Here is an 11,629-nt window from a genome sequence, read left to right on the forward strand (position 1 = left end):
TGATTTTGAATGCATTTACTTTGAGAAAACATTTTCAAACCCATATGCACTTAGGCAAGTTTCTTGCTTAAAACCTCCTTGACTTGCTTTAACCCAGCAGCATTTACTTTCGCAAAATACGGCAGGGATTTAATCGTTTGGTACCATGCCAGGACTTTGTCATGTTTGCCGGGTGTTAGCGGTAAATAACTCGTCGATGACGATAAAGTCGTAGCTATGCTAAAGTCAGCGATAGTGAGCTGAGAGCCAGCGACGTAGGCACGTTTTTCTAAAATTGTATTCAAGTAAGCATATGCCTCTTCAAGGGGTTTCGCTATCTGGGAGTCTACACTAGTGGGTGTTGGTGAAGTAACAATTGATTTCTAAAAAAAACTGAAAATTAAAGACCCATTTTACAAAATATAACTGTGGAAGCCTTACTATAGCAACGTCGTGTCCTGCAAATAAAAATCCAGTATCAAAGAAGTTCATTGCATCAACTAAAGCCCGCTTTTTGGGATCTTTCGGATAGAGACTGTCAGTTTTTCCATATTTGCTCACTATGTAGGCGTTGATGGCGTGACTGTCCCACAATATTAAGTCTCCATCTTGTATTGTTGGCACTTTTTGAAGCGGGTTAATCTGATGTAATAATGAAGCAAATTATTGTATATCAGGAGAAGCAAAAGTGAAAAGGTGCAGAAGTTTTTCCAAATGATTAGTAGCAAACATTCAAAATTGTAGAAATTATCTAACTAACTAACTGAACCATAAATAGTTTAATAAATAAATAGATGAGGTGTGCCGAAATCTTAATATATTCAACATATTAGCACTTTGGTCTGATGGTAATTTGCAGACTGATTCAAGTTTCATATTGAAAATTCAGGAATTGGTAGAACATGTTAGAATCAATTTTCTATATTATGATATATAACTTTTCTCTAAATCACGACGTTTCGGAGATCGAGAACGTTAAAATATTATACGATCTTTTTTCGGTTTTCTATTATACGTTTTGAAGCACTAATCCGATTTAAGTGAAATTCGGAACACAATTGCTTCTATTGATCTTTGTTCAAATACTAGCTTTTACATTGGCGGCTTTGGCTTCTAGTTTTCCATTATTGTCACAAAAAGAAAATATTAAAAATTAAGTTCATTGGCGTTTCAAAACACCAAAAGAAAAGTTTTTCTTTGATCATTCACTTTTTATAGCAAAACAACGGTTTTTTTCCATAAGAAAACCGCCTTAAAAATTCTTCTAAACTTCACGAGGATTACAAAAACTTTTTACACGAGTATATTCGCTTTGGTCATACTCAATCTATTCCGCTATCTTTAACACCAGATAATAAAATATTGTGTTGTTCGTGACGCGAGCAAATCAATTGAGAATTGTATTGTATTGAATGGAAGCGTCATCCGGTTTTTCCTTGAATTATATCGTCCTCAACCGCTAGACTCTTTCTAAGAAGATTTAAATTCACTTTAGCGTATGATATAGAGAAGATGTATCGTAAGTAACAGCTTTGAATCAAAATCACAATTATCGGGTCGCATCAGGAGCTATGTTATATCACCAATTATTGGAAATGTGTAAATCAGAAAATTTCAATTTACCCAAATGGTCCTCTATCTCACATCATTTTTTTCTAATTGAGGATGTCAACTAACTACGACATAAAAGTTGAAGTTGCAGCAATTAAAGTTATTGGCATAATTTGGAAATTAAATGTATTTGCAGTATCATTGCCTGCTGATTTTGAGCATATTTCCTATCCAAAAGCGAGGTATCAAAAATAGCACTCATCCTTTAGGTCTGATCGGCGCTGCAGAAATTTTTAGGCGAGAAAATTGAAAGTCTACCATCAACGGGAGTGATTTCCTCGCTGGTTCTCTTTTTTCCCAATAGAACAGTTATTTCAATAAATTCCCAGAAATGCGATTATTTAACATTCGAAGACATTTTCTTCATTCTTCCAATGGATCTGCTTGTATTTTTCAACTACGTGGATTTTGTGATGCTAGTAGAAAAGCTTACGGGGCTTGAGTTTACATTAGGGCAATTCATTAAATTAATTCGGCTTCATTTCGACTAGTAGCTTCAAGAAACTGAGTTTCATCTCTAAACGAGTTATGAATTCCGCTTTCAGAGTTATGCGAAGCTTTGTTCCTCTTCAATATTATCTTTTTGATGGCAATTTGTGACAAATTCTGAAATTTTCGATTCAATACATTTGTGCCAAAATGCATCACTGAAATTCATGGTATAACAAAACGTTTTTAATTATATCATATTGATTCTAAAATGAATGCAGCACGAAGGACCACAAATTGTAGTGGGATTGTTAATTTCTCACTACATATCTTTTTAGTGTAGTATTTGAGCGATATTACACATGTTCGTTCAGTTTTAACTACCTACTTTTACAGGTGTATTTTGTGTGCCATCCCTTTTCTTTTGTTGCTAAAACCTCTAGAACAAACAAATATTTCAATAAAGCACCTACACAGGTCTACCAACTGGTTCAATTTGAAACTTTTTTATCTCCTATTTTTTTAAATTTTATCTGGTTTCTGAATGTTTTGATTACATTTGATACAAGCGGCCTACTCACGTAAATTTGATTTAACATTACAGCAAACCATGAAAACTCACAACTATTTCTATAAACTGACTTTTGTGCACAATATTTATAATCCATTTATTGGACCAGAGGTCCAAATGGATTCGAAAAATGCGGGAAAAACTTATTTCAACACTTTCTACCTACGAAACAATTCTAACATGGTTTTTCGATTCCTGACGTTATCAAGATTAAACCTAAAGCACATTGGAATTGTATCCAACTTTTTCTTTACTTACGGCTGAAAAAGCTGCAGTTTGCGTGCCTCCATTAAGCAAGTCCACATCTACAAACTCCACACCCTTCAATTCTAGAGCTTCGATAGTTAGCAACACGGCCCTAACACAAGGGCTGATTTCAGCTCCGTAAAGTTTAAGGCCCATTTTATCCCCTAACGTTTTTAGGTTTCTATTGCTACTAGATTTTTACTAGAATGAACTTCAATTTATACTCTTGTCAACCACGTTCAGGAGCGTGGTCATGCGAAACCCCTAGTCTATCTATTGCCTAGAATTTGAATAGTTTAGGTGCAAACTGGTATTTTAATGGGCTTGAAAAAGAATAAATTATAGATAAGCGGCTTTTTTTACCAGTTACGTATTAGGCGATAACGTAAAAATTAGGCGTAGTAACTAGTACAGGAGAGTCGCAAATGCGTCCTTATTTAACTCAATTGCATTAATGAGTATTCAAAAACGGGCAAATTATTAATAAACTCTCTTATCTTCGAAATGGAAGTTTTTCAAASCTCCAAAGTTTCTGAAGTTCGAATYGGCATGGAAAATTGAACGCTGTTGCAGACGCAACTTGGAATTCTGCGAATYAAKCGGGTTCTATACTGATTGTCCGGAAATTATCGTTTGTTGACTGAGAATATTTAATAGTTTGCAGCCTCCAGTTCGAAAACTCCAGGCAAATTGAGCTTTTGACTTGCTTACTAGAAAATACACTGAATTTTTCACTTAGAAGTTTGCTGTTTTTATATCACAATTCAACGATTTTTCATGCTAAGATGAGATCTTTTTAAAATAAAGCTCCTCCAGTACTTGCAAGGAAATTACAATTACTTTCCGGTTTAAGATGTTTCTCCATATTTTAAGCGATTTCATGATACTTTAAAGGATCGGGATCAACACATTTTTGCCCCTTTTGAAAATTTTAAATTTCTCTTTAAAATGCAACTCCCAACATTGTTGTGCATCAAACTTGAGAAGCTCTGKAAAATCAGACCATGCACTAATAGCAAGGAAATTTGAACATCGTTCACTTTTCAACTCGTTCTAAGAGCTGAAAGCTTKCACGTTTTTCAGTAAAACAGGGCTGAAAAGTTCTTCAGTCTAAGACTATATCAAAACCGATTGCAGGTAGTGGTGGATTAAAAGTTTTTTTTCAGAACTACTGTGTTTTAGTGTTGTTGCATATTGGTTTTTGATTGATTTGTTTCCTTGGTTTGGAAACTTTGATTTTTTTCATAACGTGTTAAATATTTTCAATTGTGACATTTTAAAGGTTCACCAATTGCAAAAAAACGGCAGGCTTATATCTCAACACATTTTTTAACATATCAAATTTTTGAGTTTGAAAACTGACTTTAAAACTCGCCCAAGTTCAACTTGCACAAGGATCATTTTACTATTTTCCTAAATGGCTTCAAAAGAAAGCAATTAGGGATGTCAGGCAATGATGCAGAAGTATGAATGAAACTCTGGATCATTGTTGCAATAAAGAAACTTTATTTAATGCCATGCTGTATATTATACAATGGTTTATAAATATCTGATCGTTTCAAGAATATTCATAATTATATACGTTTAAATATAATAAACAAAGTATTTAACGTATGTTGTGGTTGATTAGTGACCGTGATGATAATCAGTAATAAATTTTTCAATAGTGGGATTTTCGGTCAACGGATGGTGTCAAAATAAAACACTACTTTTTTATGGGCCAACGTTTCGACTTTATTCAAGTCATCCTCAGGGCTCTAAAATGGAGAACAGAGACTCTGTTTTATATCATGAAAAAGTAGTGTGTTATTTTGCCACCATCCGTTAACCGAAAATCCCACTATAGAAAAATTAATTACAAAGTATTTAACTACCTAAATATTTTATGATTTCCCCAAGAGTAATAAATCCAAATAATTTCTTTTCTGTTTCAACGCCTAAGAAATGAGGCTATCAATGCATTGCACTCAGCAAGTCCTTCTCTGTTGGCTTCGTAAAACGGAAGTTTTTGAATTCGCTCAATGTAGGATTTGATATTCGGAAAATCGGCATAGGGAACAAATATATTCCATTGTGTAATTGTGGATGTAAAGCTAAAGTCTGCAATGCTTAATTCGTTGCCTGCAATGTAGAGGCTTTTGCATTGTTCAAGCATTCGCTCGACTACAAGAAACACTTCCTTTAAAGTTTCCAATTTGGTTTTATCTGGTTGCACACCTCCACCAAAAACCAGCGGTTTCTAAAACAAACACGGATTCAATGAGTTACAGTTGCTTGTTCGATTTGGATAATCACTAGATTTAATTGTGGCAAATGCGTTGTTGCTAAACTGTTTTTTTGTGTGTTTTCTTCCTTCTCTCGAAGATTATTTATATAAGATAAGTGGCTCTGCACGTAAATTAAGCAAGAAACGAATTCTCTTCTGCTATAGTAAGCGTGACGGAATATTTGTATATTCAGTTGGCTACGCCATTGCTTATCTACTTAATGTAAGTTTTGGATATGGATCGGTTTAACAACGCTAATATTGTCAGAAGAAAACGGTTGACTGAAATGTACTGATGCTCTACTTAAAAAGAAAGCTAGATTCAAGTATGAGAATTTTTAAATGGATATTTTTGTGGTTTGTGCTAACTTTGGTTCGTTCGAATTCATTTGAGTTACTTAGAATTTTCATCAAGCAGTGGCAAATATTGGAAAACGGTTTGTCAGAAGAAGTTTTCTGCTCATCATAAAAAAATACTGTACAGGGTTGCGAACCTTAGATCCCTTGTTTTATTAGATTTGACACATTTTGAATTTTTTTTTCACACAGAGGTAGTAAATTTATTAAAGTACGTTAAACCATCAACCTTCAGTCATTTATTACTAGTACTTGAAAATATACCAATAATAAACTGCTTTTTCTTCCCTAACTGATTTTATGGGAACTATCAAGCCAATCGGAAAAGGTTTTAGAGCTATACATTGAAAATGAGTATTAACTAGTGGTCGAAATACCATGGAAAACAACAGTTTCATTAAAGATTAAATAACATTAAAGCATCTTGCACATTTTTCGATCGTCCTCTGTGTCAAATTCTTTTCTTTCACTTTCCAAAAATATATGGTGTACCTTTTATAATAATGAGGATTTCTGTTTTTTTTCGGGAATAAAGTTACATGTGTTTTTGGTGGTCTATCGTTAATAGTCCAAAAGTTGTATACATTTGACCACACCGTGTATCAATACTTACAACTATGTTCACTCCTTTTACGAAAAATACACTAGAATCGAAGTGTAGTCGATGATTAATTGTAGCTCTAACTTTACGATCTTTGGGATTTAACGAATCATTCTTTCCATACTTATCAACTAAATATTCATTTATGACATGACTGTCGGTTACAATAAATCCATCGTCGTCTTCGAGTACTGGTATGGTATGGCAAGGATTTATCTGCAAATGTATTTACGTGTAGTGTTTTTTTATAAACTGGCTCTGAACTTAGCTGATTAAGATATATACACAAATAAAATATTTACTGTATCCAATAACCTATGCCCCGAATGGAAATGATAAGAAGGTATTCTTTATTGATTTAACACACTTTTAATACAGTTTTTTTTTAAAACAAATTGATATATTTATTTAAATTACTTCAGAACAGAAATAATAGCTGATGTGTATAAGTTGCGCCTTAAAAACGCACATAAATGGAGAAGAAATTAATAATTATCTTCGTTTGATATAAAAGTTCAATCTTTTTCAATTTTCATCAATTTGTTCAAAATCCGTAAATACGAATTATGCAATCACAAGATTTTTTTAATTCCCAGTAATTCTACGTGACACTGATCTATTCTAAATATTCTGATTAATTCTACTATTGAAAATATCTAAAACATTCAGATATTTTCAATAAAGTGATGCACAATAAAAACAATAATTTACTTTAAATTTAGAAGAAAATTAGAATTATTAACATCCATGAGAATTTCCAAAGTCTTGATTGAATAAACAGAATTGAAGATGCAGACTTAAATATTTTTGGTGTCATTTTTGCAGTTAAATTCATTAAATTGCAGGTTGTTGAGAATTTTTTAATATCATAAAAATCATACTTATTAACATGGAATACAAAAAGCCGCGATTCTTAAATTCAAAGCTTCAATATTTTGGAAAAAAACATATTTGCTTCAAAAATAAACATCTTATTTAAATAATTTGCCTACACGTGAAACAAACCTTTTATTGTTTTATACAAAAAAAAATTGTTATATTTGAAGAAAACACTTAAAAAATGAATTTTCACCCAAGGTAGTCTCGGCTCAGATGGGCTACTTTGTACATTATGAGTTTTCTATGTACCAAGTATTAACTATTAGGTTTGAGAGGCCTAAATAAGTGAATAAAAATTGCCAAATGTTGAGCATTGTAACCCATACATATTCTCACTTACCTTCATGAAATCTTCTGAAATTTGTTCACTAGCCACTAAATCGATAGGAATCAATTTTAGATCCACCCCCAATGCTTTTGCACACATTAAAACTGCCCTTGTTGGGGGACTGATGATGCTACCGTATAATTTTACTGCCATTTTTTAGCACTACTTTTACACGTGAAGTATTGAGAATAATATTCTTGAAAGTTCCTGGTAGCGCATTTATAAGCCCTGTACTGCGTAAGATGGACTTGTCATCAGTGTAAAAACTAATATAAATTTTGTGATAACATTTGATAACCAATCAATAACATAGTTTAAAACAAACTGCTTTTTTTCTGGATAATATAAACTATAGCGAAGCGTGCACTTTAATCGATAATAATAATTTATAAATTTTAATCTAATTGGATTTCCTAACAATAAGCCATGTGTAGGATTGTTGAAGTGATTAATATAGAAAAACGCATAATTAAGGTTATTTCGTTAAATTAATAGCGACATAAAAGATAAATGGTTGAAAAACGCATCAGGATATACGATATAATTAAATTATTTAGAATCAGCTGAAAATTCATTTTTATGGATGAACGTTTAGATTAAATATGACTTGTTCTAAAATATGATTTTAATAATGGCAATAATCAGCAATAGGAAAATTAAAACCATTAAATCTTTTCCTTAATAATGTTACGAAAATAGGGTTTATGCTCAAAAACAGGTTAGTTTAGGTGGTTACTTAAAGTAACTAACTAGTGAAAAGGTATAATTAATCAGATTTAGTACTCAGCCAATCAGTATTTCGTTAGCTTCTATAATTTAATTATTGTCCATTTTGTGACTGATTCTTGCTGTTCATGTAACTTTATTGTTAGATTATTTTAAAACTGAGTGTAAAAAATATCACGTATTTTACCTCACAAATAAGACATAGTCTGATCAGCTCGACTGATAAGAATATTAAAATATAATCTGATACCATTTCAATTGTTTTTCCATATCTTTTCTCTTTGGTGAGCGTTTATATTTTCTGTAAAATCAAGTAATTTGAGCCGCCATCCTTAAGTGCTAAAAAATCCTTTAGGCAGTAGATGAAACAACAATCTTTCTAGCTAAGAACAACTTTTTTCTTACCAAGTGTTAGACAATAGTATTAGCCAGAAAAAAAACAGATTACGGTTTTTGACTTAAAGCTAAGCCCAACGAACGGGACCTAATAGAATCGAAAAATAATAGTTGTTCTACATATTGATTATCTAATATACCGGCCCTTTGGTAGGCAGATGCACTCCTTGCAGTGGGTGATAGTGCAAATAATTTTCGATATATTTCGTTAATAAATGTTCCGAAAACACATAGTTTCCGATATACAGGGTGTTAACATTTTAATTATTATTTTTTATTTATTAATATTGCGGAAACCCTCTTGGTATATTTTCATGAAATTTTATAGCCTTATGCACTTAACAGCAATACATGTTTTGTGATAAAAAATTTGTTTCAACCTTTTCCAGTGGCGTGGGTACAGGCACGTCTGTAGATAATTTTAAATACTAAAATATTACGCCACTGATTTTTTAAACAACAAACATCTTGATTCAAATTGCTATTCATATTGGAAGAGAAAACGTATCTTGGCTTATTTTTCTACAACGCACCGTGTTTGAGTAAAAAAATTAAAATCGATTTATTGCACAGCGTAATCGGGTTTTTATTAAAAAGTTGGCTCTGCACTAGTTTTTGTCACTGATTGACAAAATTTACAATTTCTGCCATTTCGAGTGTCTAAGTAACTTCACTTTCAACTTCCTTCCTTTTTGCGCTTTACATAATTTCGAGTAAGTTCACATTAGTTGAAAACTTTATTTGTTGAAATGGCTGATTTTTCAAATGCTGAATACGCAGATATTCTTTACATTTAAAACATATACTCTGGGAAAGACATTTTAACAAAGCTCGATAATAACATTTTCATGAACACCATAATAGACAGTCTATTGTTAGTACATTTAATGTAAACATTATCGTAGATGTTGTGCATGTTCACTAATTCTTCAGAGAACTTTTCAGATGTGTTTTTCAGAGTTTTTTAAGCCTCTGTATTCGTGTATTTGTCACAATTTAAAATTAATACCAATAAAAGATATTGAATTCTACACAATTTAAGTGCGTAACTGATATACAGTTTTTTGAATATATTTGTCGTTTTATATAACTAACTACTTATATACTTATATATAACTAACTTTTTCAAAAGCTTTTGCGTTTGTATATCCTGATGTACGAGACGTGGTCGCATATAGGCCTGGGTAACACTGTGTTGAGTTGCGATATTGAGTTGTTGCCGCTCTTAGTTCACGCGTTATAACTCATTGGTTAATGAGTTATAAGTCATTTATTACTTACGAGACCCGAGACTGGAATTTTCACATCTAAAGAAAGGTCATCAACATTTTTTCTGAGCAACGTTTTACTACTTTGTTCAAACAACTGACAAAGAGTCACATAGATTTTCCCAGTAACAGAACTGAGTCCAAAGAAAGTCGACGAGTTTTCTTATAAAATAGATCTCTCGCAACTTTTGGCTGAAAAGACCCCGTTATTGTAAGAAAAGATGAAAATCATCAAAAAATAATGTTTTTTGCGTTCTCGCGATTAAAAACTTTTCGTTTTGTGATCGGTTTTGGAGAAAACCAATGGTTTTCGGGGAAAACGGGAGGAATTTATTTTCGTTTATATCGCGAATTTGACGCTGAAAAATGTTTGTAAAATTTTTACAAAGTTATACATTTATCAGATCGTCAGTATTTTTAAGTGAAATTCGAGAACGTTTTTGAGTAGAAGGTAAAACAAAAAAAATCAGTCAAAACTAAAAAACATTTTTTTTAACAAACTCTGCAGAGGTATGGAGGTGACGAGATTTTCAAATAATCTATTATAAACTTTCGCGTATTGTGTGCGTTTTTTGATAGAAAATTATTTCATTTTTGTTACAAATTCGAAGCCGGAAAGGGATTTCAAAACTTTTTACAAAGCGAAAATACTTTAAGATTTTCAGCATTTTTAAGTGAAACTTTAGAAGATTGAGCATTTAGCAGAAAGAATAACCTGGCTAAAACTGGAACATTCTGAAATTTTGAAGAAATTTTAAAATATTCTTCATAAATGGCCCTTAAAAATAAATCTAAAAAGGAGTAAAAATAGTCATCAGCCTCTTCCCAGCAACGGAACTGAGTTACTGCGCCGTTTCGTTGGGTTGGCGCATCAAGCCATTTAGGTAGCTCTGCGCCAATTCCTAAAAATTCACTGTGTTTCCCAGGCCTAGTCGAATATAATTATGAAACCTCGAAAATTTCGACAAAAAAAGCCAGACGTAGATGTTAACTAAAACTTATTGAATTTATGTTCCATTTGTATAATAAACATCTAAACATTCTGTAAATAATTATTACTTGACACAGCAGACAGACTAAATTGGCCTAATCTATTTGAAAGACACCTTAGGAGTGGACTAGTTAAAAATAGAAGAATCACCTAATATCAACAAAAAAATATTTTTATAATGCTGAAGCAAACGAAGAAAGTAAAGTTAAAAATCGCCGCTCAACAGAATGTTTTCGTAACTCTGCTATGACATTTTTTATATTTAAACATCTGCCTGCAGACTAAAATATATTTGATGGACAAACATGTTGAAGGAGACTATGCCGGGAAGGGTTCAGCGTTGTCACAAGGGAAAATATAATTTTTTATGCCTCATAAAACAATGTTTTAACACCTTGAGAGTAGTCGGAGAAGAATATAGATATATTTTTGTTAGGTAACAAAGTATAAAACTTCTTTTCTAATATATGCGTAACGCAATCGTTTTACAACATTCATATTTAATTAATTTTGCTAGTTTTTTTCATATATAACTAAGACACATGAGAATGTTTTTCTATACCATTCACCCTTTTAGTGATTTCAATATAAAAACAATCTTTTGAGAGCTCCAGAACTGCTGGCTATTGTTTTATAAAGTTAAAATAATTCACCAAATTTTTTTTTCTAAGTAGTATCACTGCTCACTTTTGGTACAAATAACTTGGACAACCTGGTATATTAACACTGCCGGCTGTAGTATTTTATCCTTATCATTTGTTAGGCTTGGTCTAATTGTTGCGAAACCGCGTTTATCAACAAATTTGCTGAAATATTTCAGTTTTATAGAAATTCTCAGTTTTGGAACGTACTTTCCGAAAAAGTACGTTGTTGAAATAACTTTATTACATAGGTCGATGTTTTTCAAGTAATATCTAAATTGTTTTTAGTTCATTTATTACAATTAAATTTTATATGTTTAGGATTTTTGACAAAATCAAA

At 32.0% G+C, this 11,629-nt stretch overlaps 1 protein-coding gene across 1 annotated transcript; it reads right to left on the reverse strand.

The window, feature by feature from the left end:
• Positions 1 to 7,664, reverse strand: LOC125505400. Its single transcript, XM_048669141.1, has 6 exons — positions 7,280 to 7,664; positions 6,073 to 6,276; positions 4,770 to 5,075; positions 2,849 to 3,034; positions 421 to 621; positions 1 to 362 (listed from the first exon to the last, which is right to left on the reverse strand). Exons 1-6 carry the CDS (start codon positions 7,418 to 7,420, stop codon positions 51 to 53), a joined length of 1,350 nt encoding a protein of 449 aa, XP_048525098.1. The 5' UTR covers positions 7,421 to 7,664; the 3' UTR covers positions 1 to 50.
• Between the last annotated feature and the right edge of the window lie 3,965 nt (positions 7,665 to 11,629).

This window comes from Dendroctonus ponderosae, unplaced genomic scaffold, assembly GCF_020466585.1.
Source record: "Dendroctonus ponderosae isolate FM_Combo_2020 unplaced genomic scaffold, Dpon_F_20191213v2 Dpon_F_20191213_8, whole genome shotgun sequence".
In the NCBI taxonomy this organism is placed as follows: domain Eukaryota; kingdom Metazoa; phylum Arthropoda; class Insecta; order Coleoptera; family Curculionidae; genus Dendroctonus; species Dendroctonus ponderosae.

What these genes read in the sequence shown, in the direction of transcription:
- LOC125505400 (XM_048669141.1), bottom strand. Translation starts at nt 7,420, where the DNA reads ATGGCAGTAAAATTATACGGTAGCATCATCAGTCCCCCAACAAGGGCA. An exon ending in TAAAAGGAGTGAACATAGTT is followed by an intron (nt 5,076 to 6,072) that starts GTAAGTATTGAT and finishes TGTTTGTTTTAG; the next exon opens with AAACCGCTGGTTTTTGGTGG. An exon ending in CAGGACACGACGTTGCTATA is followed by an intron (nt 363 to 420) that starts GTAAGGCTTCCA and finishes AGTTTTTTTTAG; the next exon opens with AAATCAATTGTTACTTCACC.